General features: G+C 37.8%; 1 protein-coding gene across 2 annotated transcripts in view; it reads right to left on the bottom strand.

Annotated features, from left to right (window-relative positions):
* Positions 1-17,135, bottom strand: part of LOC150074911 (cytoplasmic dynein 2 intermediate chain 1) — a 466,509-nt gene that overhangs the window by 334,588 nt on the left and 114,786 nt on the right. For both annotated transcript variants that reach the window (XM_090389329.1, XM_090389330.1), the window contains exon 8: positions 6,805-6,968. In XM_090389329.1, the coding sequence (XP_090245455.1) occupies positions 6,805-6,968 (164 nt within the window). The remainder of the gene's footprint in view (positions 1-6,804; positions 6,969-17,135) is intronic.

Here is a 17,135-nt window from a genome sequence, read left to right as displayed (position 1 = left end):
GCAACGTGTTCGAGAGGCGATCAGAGGGAGTAATACTCTTGACCCGATTGTCAGCAGTGATTATTTACATTAAGAATTTGCAGATAAAGGAACCACTAGGTGACAGTGATCACAGTGTACTGATGTGGGATTTATTTATAGATGTAACTACCATTGGGATAAAGGGAAGGGTTTTGGCTTCCTTAAAGGCGACTACTGTGGCCTCAGACAGTTTTTAGATTCTATAAAGTGGGATCAACTGATGATGTTAAAAACAGCAAATTCTAAATGGGAAGCCTTCAAGCAATTAGCCTTGGAAGCTATTAGGCTTTTCATGTTATGTTGTTATGTTATTTGGTTTTTAGGAGCATTAGCAACTAAGGCCATATTGCTCCGGGGATATGCAGTGGTCATTCTCTGACCTTTCTGCATCCTCCGTATTTGGTGGTAACGGGCTCGAACCCTGGTTTTTTTTTTTTTTTTTTTTTTTTGATTTGGTAGTTGTTGGCGCATCGGCTTCTGTGGCCATATTGCACCTCCCAAGGTTTTTGCAGTACTCTGATCCAAGCCCGAGGCGGGAATCGAACCCACGACCTTTGGGTTGCCGGGCAGGTACTTTACCCACTCGGCTAGCCCGGTCGGCCTCGAACCCTGGTCTAATCGAGAAGCGTGTGCTACGCACTGCTGCTCCTGCCCACCTAGCTATGGAGGCGCCTGGTAACAAAGGAACTGGATGCAAAAGGGGGTTCAAAAGGTGACACAAATAATTATAGACCTGTTAGTTTAACTTCTGTTCCGGGGAAAATAATGGAGTCACTGGTAAAAGAAGCATTGCAGGATCATCTAGACAAGACTGCAGTAATAGTTCAGACATAGCATGTGTTTGTTAAGGAGAGGTCTTGTCTAATCAATTTGAGTGGATACTATGATGTGGTAACAAAGGAACTGGATGCAAAAAATAATTTTGATATCATATACTAGGATTTCAGGAAATCTTTTGATACCATTGCAAATGAAAGACTGCTGTACAAATTGGATCAGTATGGCATTAAGAGCAAGTTGCTACAATGTATAAAGGGATGGTTGAGTGGGAGACGACAGAGAGAGTGGTAATAAATGGACCCCGCTCTTCATGGAATAATGTTATTAGTGGAGTCCCCCAGGTTTAGGTGCTGGGCCCATTGTTATTTTGTGTATTTATCAATGAAGGTATATTAGGCTTATGTCAAACCTTGCAGGTGATACAAAGGTTGGCAGGGTTGTTAACGACACTAAAGACAGCATGCTACTGCAACAGGATTTGGAAAAGTTAGGCAGATGGGCTGAGAAGTGGCAACTGAAGTTTAACATCAGTTAAAAAATGCAAAGTTCTGCATATGGGTAGCAGTAACCCAAGAGAAACGTACCAACTGTGGTACTACACCCAGCGAAGTGGAAAGTGAAAAAGACCTGGGGGTAACTGTGCAGTCATATATGAAGTTCTCTGACAATGCAGTCAGGCTGCCAGAGCAGGTCATGGAGTCTTGTCAATGATATATAGGAATTTTGCTAGCACCGACAAGGAGGTGTTTATTCTCTTGTATAAGGCAATGGTCAGGCCACACCTTGAGTACTACATGTAGGTGTGGATGCCTCATTTTAGAAAAGATGTAGAGTTGCTAGAAAGAGTACAAAGAAGGTTAACAAGACTGGTGAAGGGAACAAAGGAGTGCTCTTATGAAGAAAGGCTTAAGTTCTGCAAACTGCAGCATCTGGAGACTAGGCACCTGCGAGGTGATCTGACTGAGGTGTATAAGGCCTTGAATGGTTTGAGCAGGCTCAATGCTGATGGGATACTTCTACTTGCTCAGATTACGAACCTGAAGGGGCATAGATTCAAATAGAGGGAAGACAGTTGCAGAATAGATGTGCGGAAGTTCGCCTTTAGGCTTAAACTCTAAATGTTTGTCTAGTGATTTTGATTTGATTTGGTTTTTAATGGCGCATTGGCAGCTAAGGCCATAATGTGCCAAGTCAAATTTAAAAGGCTACTAAACATTTTGGTAGCCTAGCCTACCACATCAAGCAATTAACTATTATGTAAAAAAAGGTATAAAATAAAAGCATATAAAGTATAAAACTTAGATATTTGTATACAAATTAATAGATTGTAAAAATTAAAAACGTCGGACATATTGTCTCTGTCACCTATTATCTGACAGAGTGTAAATGGTTCAGTCAAATTATTAAAAGTGGTAAAACACAAGCATTGTGCTTCTATAAAAACAGGACATTCTATAAAAAGATGACTGACGGTTAAAATAACATTACACATCTTGCATATAGGTGGGTCATCCGCCCTCAGCAAATAGGAATGTCAGATGACAATGACCTATGCGGAGCCGAGCAAGAACAACTTCCTCTCTTCGAACCCTGCATAGACTGGACTGCCATTGCGTAATTACACGCAATTACGCAATGGCAGTCCAGTGCGTAATTACACGCTTTATGTGATGTAGTTTATTTGTGGCCTGTCCGTGTCAAGAATCTTGCCATTGGGAATATAATTTAGAGCGTATTATTTGCCTGTAGTCTGTATAGGGGACTGACAGACAATGATTATCCAGGGAAATGGCTGATTTGGCAGCGGTATCAGCTAATTCGTTTCCCCAGATCCCAATGTGGCTTGGGATCCAGCAAAAGGGAATATCAAATTCTAATTCCACGAGAGAAAAAAGAATCTGCCGGATCCTGGACAGGATCGGATGAGGGTTATACCTCACCGATACTAGAGCCTGTAATACGCTTAATGAATCACAATAAATCCTATACCTTTGGTAGTCGCGATTTTTAATGCAATCTAGGGCTGTTTCTATTGCATGCAACTCTGCAGTATAAATGCTAGTTTCTTGTGGGATCTTACTGGATAACGTTTTGTGAGGGAACACAACAGCAGATCCCACATAACATTCTAACTTTGAGCCATCTGTATAGACCGGCAGAAAGTCAGAATACTGCTGTCTATGTGATGGAAAGAGTTGCTGGTAGACAGATGGCAGTGTAGTAGCCTTCTCCCAGATCTTAAGGGAGAAGTCACAAGTTGGAAAATAGGCATGCCAGGGTGGAAGGAATTGCCTGGGTGACTGGGAAATGTTGTCTACCGTCATGTCTAGTTCATTCAACAGCCCTTGAATCTGAATACCAAAAGGTTTGTTGGCAGTCCAACGGGTGTTGTAGAGGTTTTCCCAGCGTGGCTCAAAAACGGAATATCGGGCAGGGATTTCAATTTGAAGGCGTACTGTAAGGACAACTGCTTATGTCGAAGATCTTGAGATGGTTCGTTAGCTTCAACGTAAAGGCTTTGGACAGGAGATGTGCGAAATGCTCCAATGGCTGTCCGCATGCCCTCATGGTGGATTGGATCTAACCACTGAAGTACACTATCTCTAGCAGAACCATAAATCTGAGACATATAATCGAGTTTGGAACGGACAAGTGCTCGGTAAACACAAAGAAGGGCAATACGATCTGCGCCCCACGAAGTTGATGAAAGGGCATGAAGGATGTTAAGCCCTTTAACACATCTTGTCCTAAGCTGACGAATATGTTGTAAAAATGTCAGCTTCTTGTCGAAAATAAGTCCAAGGAATTTGAATTCTGCTACAACTGAGATGTTTTGCTCAAGCCCTAATTCTGGGTCAGGATGAATATTATGTTTGCAACAGAAGTGTACACAAACAGTCTTCTGTGATGAAAATCTGAACCCATTAGCCAAAGACCAAGCTGTAAGATGATCAATGGTTTTCTGCAGTTGCCTTTCAATGACCCTCGTATTGCACGAATGACAAAATATAGCAAAATCGTCAACATAGAAGGTATTGTTTACCGCGGGTGGAAGTTGTTCTGTGATGGAGTTTATTTTGATTGCGAAAAGCGTGACACTTAGAACGGATCCTTGTGGGACTCCCTCTTCCTGAGAGAAGACTAGCGAGAGGGTGGAACCTAAACGGACTTGAAATTGGCGATTCAAAAGAAAGTTTTTAATAAAAAGAGGAAGATTACCTCTAAGACCAAAGTTATAGAGGTCTTTTAATATTCCAAATTGCCAGGCTGTGTCGTATGGTTTTTCAATATCAAAGAAAACTGCTACCAGATGCTCAGATTTAATAAAAGCATCACGAATGGATGTTTCCAATCGGATGAAATGATCCAAAGTGGCTCTATTTCTTCAGAAGCCGCATTGAGTCCTGGAAAGCTGACCATTTATTTCCAAATATCATATAAGGTGTGTATTAACCATTCTTTCCAAGACTTTGCACAAACAGCTTGTCAGAGCGATAGGATGATAATTACTTGGATTTCTAAGATCCTTTCCTGGTTTTGGGAAAGCAAGAACGATAGCCTTTCGCCAGGAATCTGGAAATTGTTTGTTAATAAAAATTCTGTTAAACAAAATTAAAAGGTGATCCTTAGATTGTGGTGAGAGGTGTTTTAACATTTCGTAGTGGATGTCATTGGGCCCCACAGCACTTGCATGCGTGAGAAAGAGTGCTGCATTTAACTCTTCCTGTGAAAAGGGCTTGTTATATGATTCAAGCCCTTTTGAATAGAAGTTCAGTGGGTTTTTCTCACTTTTCTTTTTCAGAGCCAAAAACTCTGCAGGAAAAGATGTTATTTTTGCAGAGATTTTTGCAAATGTTTCCCCTAGAGTATTTGCAACTGCAGTTGGATCTGCAATTGGACATCCGTTGTGCTGTTTGTTGTTTGTTTGTTTTTTGGTTTTTAGGGGCATTAGCAACTAAGACCATATTGCTCCGGGATATGCGGCAGTCATTCCCTGACCTTTCCACATCCTCCATATTTGGTGGTGACGGGCTCGAACCCTGGTCTAATCAAGAAGCGTGTGCTACGCACTGCTGCTCCTTCCCACCTAACTATGGAGGCGCCTATCCGTTGTGCTTGAGGATCACTGAAGGGCATGGTGGATATTTTCCCTTCATTTTCCAGATCTTATCCCAGACTACTTTTGAGCTAGCAACCTGAGTTATGGAAGATGTAAAACGAATCCAAGATTTCCTTTGGCTCTGACGTTGTACATAACACACTTTCGCACGTGCATGTTTAAATGATATTAAATTTTCAGTCATGGGATATCGGTGGAATATCCCCCAGGCTTTGTTTTGTGCTTTTTTTGCTGCTATGAATTCTGAATTCCACCAAGGTTTGGGAAATAGTGGGAACCGGCTGGATGATTTTGGGATTGCAATTGCAGCTGCTTGGACAATCGTTTCTGTGACATACATGACTGCATCATTGATTGACTCCTGACTGACTGTAGCGATGTTAAGATTTGCCAGATGTTGAAAGGCATTCCAGTCAGCCTGATCAATCTTCCACCATGGTAAACTAAATGGTAGACACGGTCTACCACTAGTTAGGGTGGTTATCACGGGGAAGTGATCGCTTCCATATGGGTTTTCTTCTACCTCCCAAGTAAGTGAAGGAAGGAGAGAAGGGGAGCAGATAGAAAGATCAATGGCAGAGAATGTATGGGTAGGCATGTGGAAGAAGGTGTTTGTTCCCATATTTAGGAGGGAGAGGTCATTGTCAGTGAGCATATGCTCTATGACTCATCCCCTTCCACTGATGTTAGCACTACCCCACAGAGTGTTATGTCCATTGAAATCCCCAAGAATTAAACAAGGGGAAGGCAATTGCATGATAAGATCATCAAGGTCTTTCTTGGGGATGTCAATCCCAGGTGGCAAATAAACAGAGAAGACAGTTAATAAGAACCCCACTGTAAGGCGAATTGCTACAGCCTCAATGCTAGTTGTAAGCTGCTAGTTGTAAGAGGTGGAAATAGGCGGTACCCTGCCATTTTTGGATGTATTGGTCTCTAGGATGGGTTCCAGACTTAAGACGTCAGTGTTTAGGAAACCCATGTGTAGAGGCCAATACACCCACTACAACTTAGCACAAGCTGGATGATATAAGAACAATGTAGTGAAAGCTCTATTTGATAGAGCAGGATCACACTGCACCACCTCTGAGGATAAAGAAAAGGAAATTGATCGTGTCACGGCAGATCTTAGAAAATGCAGATACCCCCAGAGGATCCTGGACAGATATAGTAGAGGAGTGTTTGAAAGTAGGGAGCCGTTTGTTCCGGTAGCCACCACATACATCCCCTACTATCTGGGCCTTACTGAGCATTTAGCGAGAATTTATTTTGTATAATGCCATGTACATGCATTATACAAAATAAAGTTCTCACAGAAACCTTATACATATACTTGAAGAGGACTGTATCAATCAGTTAACAACTGTCAGTGAAGTAACCTATTAATAGTAAAACTTTGAGATAAAAAAAAATAAAAATAAATACAAGACTATCATATAAGTATCAGTAATTCACTTAGAATGGGTGTCATCAATAGAAAAGTTTGAAAACTATTAAGAGGATAATTACTGACCAAAAAAAAAAAAAAAAAGATTTTTTTTTTTTTTTTTTTTTTTTTATGCAGTGAGAAATATTCACTCACAGCTTGTGAGTGAATATTTCTCACTGCACACAAACCTAAAAGTTTGGCTATTGACCAAATAAGTCTACGCTAAATACTAACAGATATCATATCTGATTATTACTTGTATGTGAAATACTTGGACTATCTTAAAATTTCTCTTTTTGCAAAATGAGGCTATACTAGTGGTTGAATAATAAATATAACAATTTGAATGTAACTCACTGTAATATCAAGGGCTAAAAAATTAGAAAAAAAGGCAAACATGCATGCACACATGTATGTGTGTTTGCGTTTTAATTCACAAAAGAAACATACTTACATGACTTTGCTTATATTTTTTGCTTTCTCTTGTTGTTCCTTTGCCTTAGAAAAATTAATAAAGGTATGCAATGTTTTCGTTTTAATATTGCTTTGTTCTTCTAGGTTTGAACTGTAAGATTTCTCATGAATGTACTGTGAATTGCTAACATTTCCTGGCTTTACCTAATTTTTCAGGAATATATCAAAAATTACTGTTCAGTTGAATTTAAAAATAATATTCTGAAGCTTTTTAATTAAATAACTATTTTACTATATTTTCTTAGTTCAAAGAAAAATAAAAGTTATTGTTCATCAACTTATCAATTATCCTTTATTGTCCCTAAGTAACCTATATAAGATCAATAGGGCTACAGAGATATTACACTAATAATACCAACTTAAAAGAAAAAATACATATAGGAAGTTCCCACTTTACGAGTTCCTGGGTTTATGAGTTCTTTTCAAGTATCAACAAAATCGAAAATATGAACATTAACTGCAATAAATAAATGCTAAACATTCATAAATATGGCATTTCAAGCCACGTGAGTATACAGTACTACTGTATACTACTGAATAACTATGCATACTACTGTGTGTGTGTGTGTGTGTGTGTGTGTGTGTGTGTGTGTGTGTGTGTGTGTGTGTGTGTGTGTGTGTGTGTGTGTGTGTGTGTGTGTGTGTGTGCATTTGTTTGTTCAGGCAGATGAGAACGTGTCACTGACTCACATAACATAAAGCAGTTACCACGGCTGACATTACAAAGAGTGGTTGTGTTGCTCTTCATTTTTGTTGTCTTGTCTTATTTCAAATTTATACTGCTTATTAATACTGTACAGCATGCCAAAACGAAGTAATATTACAGAGTGATATTATAAAAAGAAACAACAAAGAGAAATAACATTGGAAACAAAATATGAGATCATACGCAAAAGTGATCTCATTATTCTTCATCATCATTGACTGATGATGACAAAGAATAAACATCCTTTAACGTTTGTATAACATAATTAATTTCTTTGTTATTATAATTTATTTGATTTTAAAGGCTGTTTTCATTTCTTTGGTTAAATTAATCATCGTTTAAACATAAAACTATTGTTTTGTTGCCCTTTATTTATTTAATGGTCAAATTTCATTGTTGAGAACATAACCCGTTTTTAATATTACATCTATGGTGCTTCTTTACGAGCGCACGCTAGGAACGAATTAACTCGTAAAGTTGAGAAATACCTATATATTAAATAAAACTAAAAGTAATTTAAGCAACAGCTTATATAAATTTCTCTACATGGCTATCAAGAAATTATGTTCCCTTCTACAGCATCTATAATCTCCCAAAAACTCTGTGCAGATAAAAATTATTTCAAGAGAAACTATAGCAGGTTTTATCTTAAGTCACAATTCCCAACCACAAAAACATAAAATTACAATGAGATAGCATTAAAAACATCCCTAACGATTATTTTTTCATGACAACTGCCACTACTACCACCACACTGCACATTTCTCTATATAAAGGCAGAGCCTGGAACCATTGGCTCACAATTCCCATGCAACATTCACCAGATAAGTGTTCTGCACAAAGTACAAACCAAAAACATGACCATCAGAGCTAGATTAGTAGAGGCAAGTATCACACACCTTTACCAATTGTTCCCATACAGTCATGTCTGTCTAGTCAGCCAACCATGGAAGAACCACTAGCCAGAGGTCCCATGCAGGCCACCATGTGCTGTTTACCAGAGGAGAAAGATGTGTTATGTGTTTAACAAAGGGGCAAGATGTAGGCAAGAAAGCCAATGTGTTATCCAGTGTAACAGACATGCCACAGCAAAAAAAAAAAAAAACTTAAAGCAACAAAACAAAGGGAAGACAGAACCCATTTCAACATAGACCATGTGCAAGACACTAGCATGGAATGGCTATCACAGTTGATGGCTAGCCCTTCATAAGCAAATGTGCCAACAGTTTTGGTTTTAAACATGTGGTAGTACTGTAGTTTCAACTGCATGTTAAATTTTCTTAAAGATAAAAAAGAATTTTGTAAATTATCTTTTATCAGTATCTAATGAAAAAGATTTAATAATCTTAGATGTTAAACATAATTAAACGCAATTATGCTTTCCGTGAAAGCATAATTGCATTTAAGCTATCTTCTTTAATGCACATATATTATAAAATTTTAGAGTTTAGTGAAATCAGAAACACACTTCATATCATTGTGTAAAATGAATGTGTTTTCAGAATTGTCAGAGAAATATACATTACAGTCTTTCATTCAAAGAGAGTTAATAGTTGTGGTACTGGAACAGAGAGAGAGAGAGAGAGAGAGAGAGAGAGAGAGAGAGAGAGAGAGAGAGAGAGAGAGAGAGAGAGGGTTAAAAAAATGTAAGATCCACTGCAATAGTTTTGGTTTATAGTGCATAAAAATATTGGTTGTAATGCAGAAATATCGAAATCTTAAATGTGAATAATCAATGTACATTAGCATTAGTAGAGGCACATGATGCAAGAAAGCAAGCTTATGCAGCATCAGCCAAAAAAAAAAACTCTCCTATTTCACCCATCCGTTCGTTCCAAATACCAGTCCAGCCCAGCCTTAAATTTATTTAGGCTATCAACTTCCACAACAAAGTATGGAAGTCTGTTCCACCAACCAATTACCCGCTGACTAAAGGCAAACTTAAGCACATCTATCCTACATCTGTCTTTCCTCAATTTGAATTTATGCCCTCTCAGGTGATTACTCTGAGCAAGAGGAAGATTCCCATCAGTATTGAGCATGCTCAAACCATTCAAGGCTTTATACACCTCAATCAGATCACCTCGCAGGTGCCTAGTCACCAGACACTGTAATTTACAAAACTTAAGCCTTTCTTCGTAAGAGCAACCCTTTGTTCCATTCACTAATCTTGTTGCCCTTCTCTGTACTTGTTCCAACAGCTCTACATCCTTCTTAAAATAAAGCCTCTAGACCTGTATACAGTACTCAAGGTGTGACTTGACCATTGCCTTATACAAGGGGATAATCACCTCCTTATCCCTGCTAGAAAATTTCCTGCATATCATTGAAAAAACACCATGAGCTACTCTTGCAGAACGTCCGCACTGCTCAGAAAAGTTCATATCTGCCTGCACAATTACCCCCAGGTATTTTTCGTTCTACCACTGTCAGTATAGTACCATAGAGTTGATACGTTACTCTGGGGTTACTGCTTCCCATATGTAGTACTTTACATTTGTCAATGTTAAACTTCATTTGCCACCTCTCAAGCCCATCTGCTCAACTTTTCTAGATCCTGTTGCAACAGCGTACAGTCATTAGTGTCCTTAATAATAATAATAATAATAATAATAATAAATAATAATAATAATTCATTTTCTTTGAAGTCACCTTTGTATATTCTTCACATCTGTATTATATTTATGGAATTCTATTGAATTATATATAAAATATATACAATATATATAAAATTAATTTTTGTAGTAATTTATGATGTAAGCAATGACAACCATTAGGGCAACACAGAGAGCTGTTTTGTATATTGTCTTGAAACAGATGAGGCTAGAAGAGGCCTCGATTATCTTCAGAATTAAAATGGAAATTCATTAGTTTATTTATATTAATCAGAATCATAATTAAAAATTATGTAAATAAAAATGAAAGAACTAATAGATTGGGTATTAAACCTTACTTTTTTTTTTACCTTGTTGTTGAATCCTGTAAATAACAGATGTAGAAAGCCTACCATTAATTTATCCAATTATCTTTTTCTGTTCTCACTGAAAGCAAATACTAATGTATGGTTACACGGCCAAATATACAGTTATAGTTTGCACATTTTCTTCATTTGTATAAAATCAAATGAAGGGTGAAAAAAGTAGCAATAGACTAGAATGGAGTTCTAATATTTTATATAGTCATGTGTATTTAATTTGGTTATAGTATCAGGAATTTTCAGCCTTTATTCATGTATTTTCAGTGTAATGAAAACTGGACATTCATCAAAAATAAGGCAGATGTAAAAAGATACATTTATTGTTATTTAAATAAAAAATTTTTCACTTATGAAAATAAACACATTCATTGGTAGAATTCTGCTGCATAGAAATAATTAGCAACTCTGTGGTCAACTCATAGCATGTCACCTACTGCTTGTGTCAAGCCGTTATGGAATTTAACCAAAGCATGAAAATGTTATAAACTTTTCCTGTATATAATTAACCATGAACTGAACAAATCAAAATATCGTGTCAGCAGGCATATTGGTGTACAAAGGTCACTACTCAGGAGCCCCTTTAAAATTTACACAAAGCTTGAAAATGTTATAAATTTTGCTTACAACTGAACATGTCAAAAAGCCATGCCAGCAGGCATGTTGATGCATAAAAGTCACCATTCAGTTTTGTTTATTTTTTGGAAAAAAGGCTACAAATAATTTAAGATTACGCATATTGCAATGTCATGAGGGATACAATTACAATTTTTTTTTTTTTTTATTATTATTATTATTACAACAGTGCAACTGACAAAATGAATGTGCCTGCTGGTATAATTTTTTAATTTATTCAGTTGATGGCTATTTTTTTTGGATTAAAATTTCTTGGATTAAAATTTTTACATGAGCAGGCATGATAGTGTGTTGTATGACATTCAAAATGTCTTTTGAAAGAGGAAAAAAGCAATTTTAAATATAGATTGTTTGTTCTACATTATTTTAGCTAATTTTTCTTAATTACACTAAAGAAATGATAAAATCTCTTCATATTACTTTCTTGCCATCTTCCAATATGGAAGAAGGGATGGGAAATGTTCAGGTGATTTGTCTTCAAAGCCACAAATGTATTCATACCAGCAGTCAAATTCCACAAACTGAAGGTACCAAAATGGATGAAAGGTCAGGTTAAGAGTTTGATTCAGCAAAATAAACAAACACTGGACAGTTACAGACAATCACATGATTCTGATTTGTATGAGTACAAGAGAATATGTAACAAAGCCAGTATGGGGGTAAGACAAGTGATGTTGATTAAAAGAAAGCACTAACAAAGAGAGCTAAGTACAGGGATAAAGAGTTCTCATATTTGAACATGAAAAAGAGGAGAGTAAATCCAATAGGTCCCTTAATTTGTTGCAGTGGAAGGTCAACAGGAAACCCAACAGAATTGGCAGAGTTGAACAGATTCTTTTAATCAATATTTATAGTAAAAAGCAAACTCAAACTCTGGGGAATGTTAAGATATTGGACTGCTGTAAAATAAATGATACAACCTTCTCAGACAAGTATTTGCTAGAAAATACTTGTCTGCCGCCAGGGACAAGGAGCTGATTATCCCTTTGTACAAGGCAACGGTCAGGCCATACCTTGAGTACTGTGTACAGGTCTGGAGGCTGCATTTTAGGAAAGATGTAGAGTTGCTAGAATGAGTACAAAAAAGGGCAATAAGATTGGTGAGAGGAACAAAGGGGTGATCTTACCAAGAAAGGCTTAAGTTCTGCAAATTGCAGCACCTGGAGACTAGGCACCTGTGTGTTGATCTGATTGAGGTGTAAAAGACCTTGAATAGCTTGAGCAAGCTCAATGCTGATGGGATTCCTCCTCTTGCTCAGATTATGAACCTGAGGGGACATAGATTCAAATTGAGGAAAGATGACTGTAGAATAGATGTGCAGAAATTTGCCTTCAGCCAGTGGGTAGTTGATTGCTGGAACAGACTTCCATCTCTTGTAGAAATTGAGAGCTTAAATAAATTTAAGGCTTAGCTAGACAGGCATTTCGAGTGAATGGTTGGGTGAACTGGGAGGGGGTTTTTTTTTTTGGTTGATGCTACATAAGCTTGCTTTCTTGCATCACATGCCTCAACTAATGCTGATGCTAAAATCAGAACAAAACTACATGACCAGCTTCAACAAAAACTGAACAATAAAGGATGTAACTAGTAAGGTTAAGCATCATGTGATATAACATAAGCACACTTTGTACATTACTTGTTGGAATCACTCTCATAATATGAGATTACCAAAGACCTTACATTTCCCAATACCACTTGAAATGCCATTTTTCAAATCATCCGAACAATTTATCTAGTTCTTGTTGAAGCAGCATACCATTGTAATTATCATTTAATACCCTAGTAACTTTTGTATTTTCAAAATACTCTGACATCAAACCTGTTATTTTCAGATTTGATCTTTCATTTCAATATAAAAAACATTTAGATAAACACACTACTCACTGACCTACCTTCATAAATGTTATTCACAAGTGGTGAATCCTGCACATTACACTTAAAAGTTAAGTTCGCTCAGAGAAAAAGCAACTTATAGTTACCCTTTGCTTTGCCATTTTCCCAAGCTTTTATCCACAATGGCACCTTCGCACCGATCGCATATCATTCCAATTTATAAAAAAGGTATTCACATGGTACTCAGCCTTACTAAAATCTAAATACTGAAACTAAATTTTCAGGTCCACAGTTAAACATTTCACCTTCAATGACCTTGGATTAGAGAAGACATTTACACATCTCTAAATCAGAGAAGACATTTACACATCTCGACACTTCTGGGTCTTCCAGTGATATCTTTCTAAACATTAAAATAATTTTCCTCCTAGTGATATTTATTCAGCCAATGGAAGGAGAGAGATGTGGGTTACATGGTAATATGTAACAAATACTAAAATACGTAACAGAAGATTGTTTTACTGTGGTAACTCAAGCTTCTGTTTAAGTGTGGTCACGCACTATGTTTATCTAACACGACCACGCAGTACCATTCTTGATTTCCATATGTAATGCATTTATGTATTCAGAGCAAAGAGACAAACACAATGTCGAAAGCTTCTGTAAGTATTTTATTTTACTTTATCAAAAGAAGCGAGTGCAGACAGCACGGGGCGAAGCCCCCCTAGTACACATTATAATAAATAGAAGTTTGGCAATCTGCTTTGCTGCATGCTTTTAATATCACTGATAAATCCCATTTTCTGCCTCCACCAGAGCTTACAACAATTGTAAAGCAGTCATTAATCAGACCAAACTAGATTTTGAACAGACTAAGAGTAGAAAACTTGCTTCTTGCCCTAATGGCAGCCAAGCATTCTGGTCTCTTGCCAAAGCTATTGGCTGCTAATTTTGCCCATCTCTGCTCCCACCTCTGTCAAAACCAGATGGTTCTATTGTCACTTCAGCTAAGGATAAAGCTGACCTAGAGATGTCAAAAGGATGTCAGAAGGATTTTGACGAATCTTGATACTAAGAAAGCTCCAGGTACTGATGGTATTTCGTCACTTATTCTCAAAACCTGCGCTCCTGAACTTACTCCTGTTCTTTACTGCCTTTTCTCACTTTCTGATTCCAAAGGTGTTTTTCTTTCTGCTTGGAAATTTGCTTATATCCAGCCAGTTCCTAAAAAGAGTGAAATCCTTCCCATCCAATTATCATCCCATTGCAATTACTTCTACTCTTTCTAAACTAATGGAGAAATCAATTAACTGCCAACTCTTAAACTATCTAGAAAACTTCCGTCTGATCAACGATCGCCAGTATGGATTCCGCCAGTGTCGATTGGTGATATACTGGCTTATGTTACCCATTTATGAACAAATTCAATGGAAACGTTTGGTGAAACACAAGCAGTTTCTCTTGATATCTCAAAGGCTTTTGATCGTGTTTGGCATAAAGGTTTTCTAAACAAGTTTCCATCTTATGATTTGCCAACTGTTTTTTGTAATTGGTTATCCTGTTTTCTCTCTGACTGCTCACTGAGGGTGATGGTAGATGGTTCTCTGTCTTCTAACTTCTCCACTAATGCTGGTGTCCCCATGGTTCAGTTCTCCCCCCCTCTTTTCCTCTTGTATATTAATGACCTTCTTCCATTGACCGGAAATCCTATCCATAGTTTTGCTGATGATAGCACACTGCATTCAACTTTCTAGTTTGAGAAACCTTGCCCTGCTCAATCAGCTTCAATTTCTCGAATATCCGCTACCAATTCCTTAAATGCCGATCTTCAGGTAATTCTCCATTGGGGCAAAGACAACTTAGTTGACTTCAACAATCCTTCTAAAACTTAGTCCTGTCTTATATCTCACAAAAAAGGATTCTTCTGCTCCTATGCTTATCTTTGGTGACACTCTTATTTCTAGGCAAGTTGATATATCTCTTTTGGGGATTACCCTGACTTCTAATCTCTCTTGGCATAAAGCACATTACAAATATTGCTTCCTATGCATCTAAAAAAACTTGGTTTTCTTTTTCGCTCTTGGCATTACATTTCTTCCCAACAGCTGTTCACTTTGTACAAATCGCAAATCCACCATAAACCAGTGCCCCCCAAAATCTCCCTCAGGCTTCTAGATTCCATTCAGAAGAGGGCAGTTAAGTCAATTAATGACTCCTCTCTAAGTGTCTCTCCACTCTCTGTCTCATAGATGTACTGTTTCTGCTGCATGCCTTTTCTACAGATACTTCCATGAGCACTGTTCTTCTGAATTGGCTTCTATAATTCCCACTCGCTCTTTCAAAACAGTCCGAACACGTGCCGCCACCAGCCAACATCCATTTACTGTCCAACTTCAAATTCACAGAACCAATTTTTCATCTTCCTCGTTTATTCATTCAACTGCCGTTTTCTGGAACAACCTTCCCTCATACGTATTTCTTGGAAATTACAGTCTACAGAAGTTCAAGACTAATATCAACATATATCTTCTTTTGTCTTCTCAAGCTCCAACCCATGCACGGTACTTACTACTATAGGTTTTAATACCTGTTATGTTTGGGGGTTTCATAAAAAAAAAAAAAAACTCTTGTGACATTTTTCACATCCAGCATGACAATTTCTCTATCAACTCTTTTACAGTAATCTAGTTCCTGATCTTTGCTGTCACAGCCAACAGTACTATCAAGCCTAAAAAAAATGGTCACAAGTAAATATTGATGAAATAAATTTATTTAGCTCATCAGCTACCCATTAAAGTCATCGATAATGCCACCCATGCTACTCTGTAGTGATTAATATTATTCAATTCCTTTCTTTTAATGTTCACATATGAAAAAAATTCTTTATTACTGCACTTTGCCCTCTCTTACAGCACCATTTCCAAGTCTGCCTTAGCATTTATTTATTACTCCCTAAATAATAACTGTATTACAGATTAATGTAATAATAATTATAATAATATAATTATAATTATAATATAATAATAATTAATAATGTAATGTAATTATTGAAATTAATATAAATCATGACTCAGAGCAGAGCAGCAAAGCAAAAGGCTCAAGCTAATGGAAGTACTGTGGCTCAGAGGAGAACTGAGGGGGAGGCAGTTGCCTTCTGAATCACAGCCTTTTAAAATGCACTGCTTGCATGGTGTTTATGGAGCATTCAGGTACGGGACATGATATTGCCATGGGGGATGTCTTTGCGTGTGCGCGATGCAAGGAGTGTGTCGAAATCAGGCAACAACTCAGAGTTGTTATGGGCCTATATGAGAGCTTGAAGGACAGGGTGGATGCCCTCGAAGGAACTAAATTGAGGGGCCCATCAAGCTCTCAGCTGCCCACTCAACGCCAGAGCTTGCACTTGGTCATCACCCAACACAGCAGCAACCCCCAAGGCAGAATGCGCTGGTCCAACAGGAACTAGTAGGTGTTGGTGACGCTATTGCCAGAGAAACGGGGAACATGATTTGTAAAAAGGATAGGTGGAACAGGACCAGGGTATGTCAGGCAGGGGCAAAGGTTGATGACGCTGTAGAGCAGATAGCACAAAAGGGTGATATAGTTGTACACGTTGGCACTAATGATATCAAGAGTAGGAGACCGGCAGAATTACTTAACAAGTACAGGTCACTGTTGAAAAAAAGCCGTGAATTAGGGTTGAATTTGAAAGTGTCTGCAATTCGCCCAGACACGATAGGAGAGAGTATATGATGAGAGCATTGTCGATCAATTCGGCCCTGGAAAGATTGTGCAAGGATAAGGGGTAGAATTTTTTTCAGCCTGGACTGTACTTGTTAACAGGAGAGACTGCTTCTACAGGGATGGGATACACTTAAATAGAAAGGGTGCAAGAATATTTGCTGATGCTATCGAGGCAGTGTTAGGTGGGTCGGAAAACTGCTAGCTTGGGGGAGACAAAGACTAATAGATTAACAGTAGCCACTGGCAGAGGTGAAAGAGATTCTTGCACTGCTTCTATTGGAATGAGCAGAAGCCTGAAAAACAAGATGCAGGATATTTCAGAGACTGCTGGAAGTCATTGCGGTACAAGTAAACACATGGGTTGTGTTAGGGTAGCTAAGAAAAAGAACAGGTACATGTATACTTGCGTGTACACCA

The sequence above is a fragment of the Mastigoproctus giganteus genome, unplaced genomic scaffold (genome assembly GCF_048544385.1).
Source record: "Mastigoproctus giganteus isolate SK-2022 unplaced genomic scaffold, ASM4854438v1 scaffold_15, whole genome shotgun sequence".
Lineage (NCBI taxonomy): Eukaryota > Metazoa > Arthropoda > Arachnida > Uropygi > Thelyphonidae > Mastigoproctus > Mastigoproctus giganteus.
Note: the sequence above shows the minus strand (reverse complement) of the source record. Positions and strands in the feature narration are given on the sequence as shown.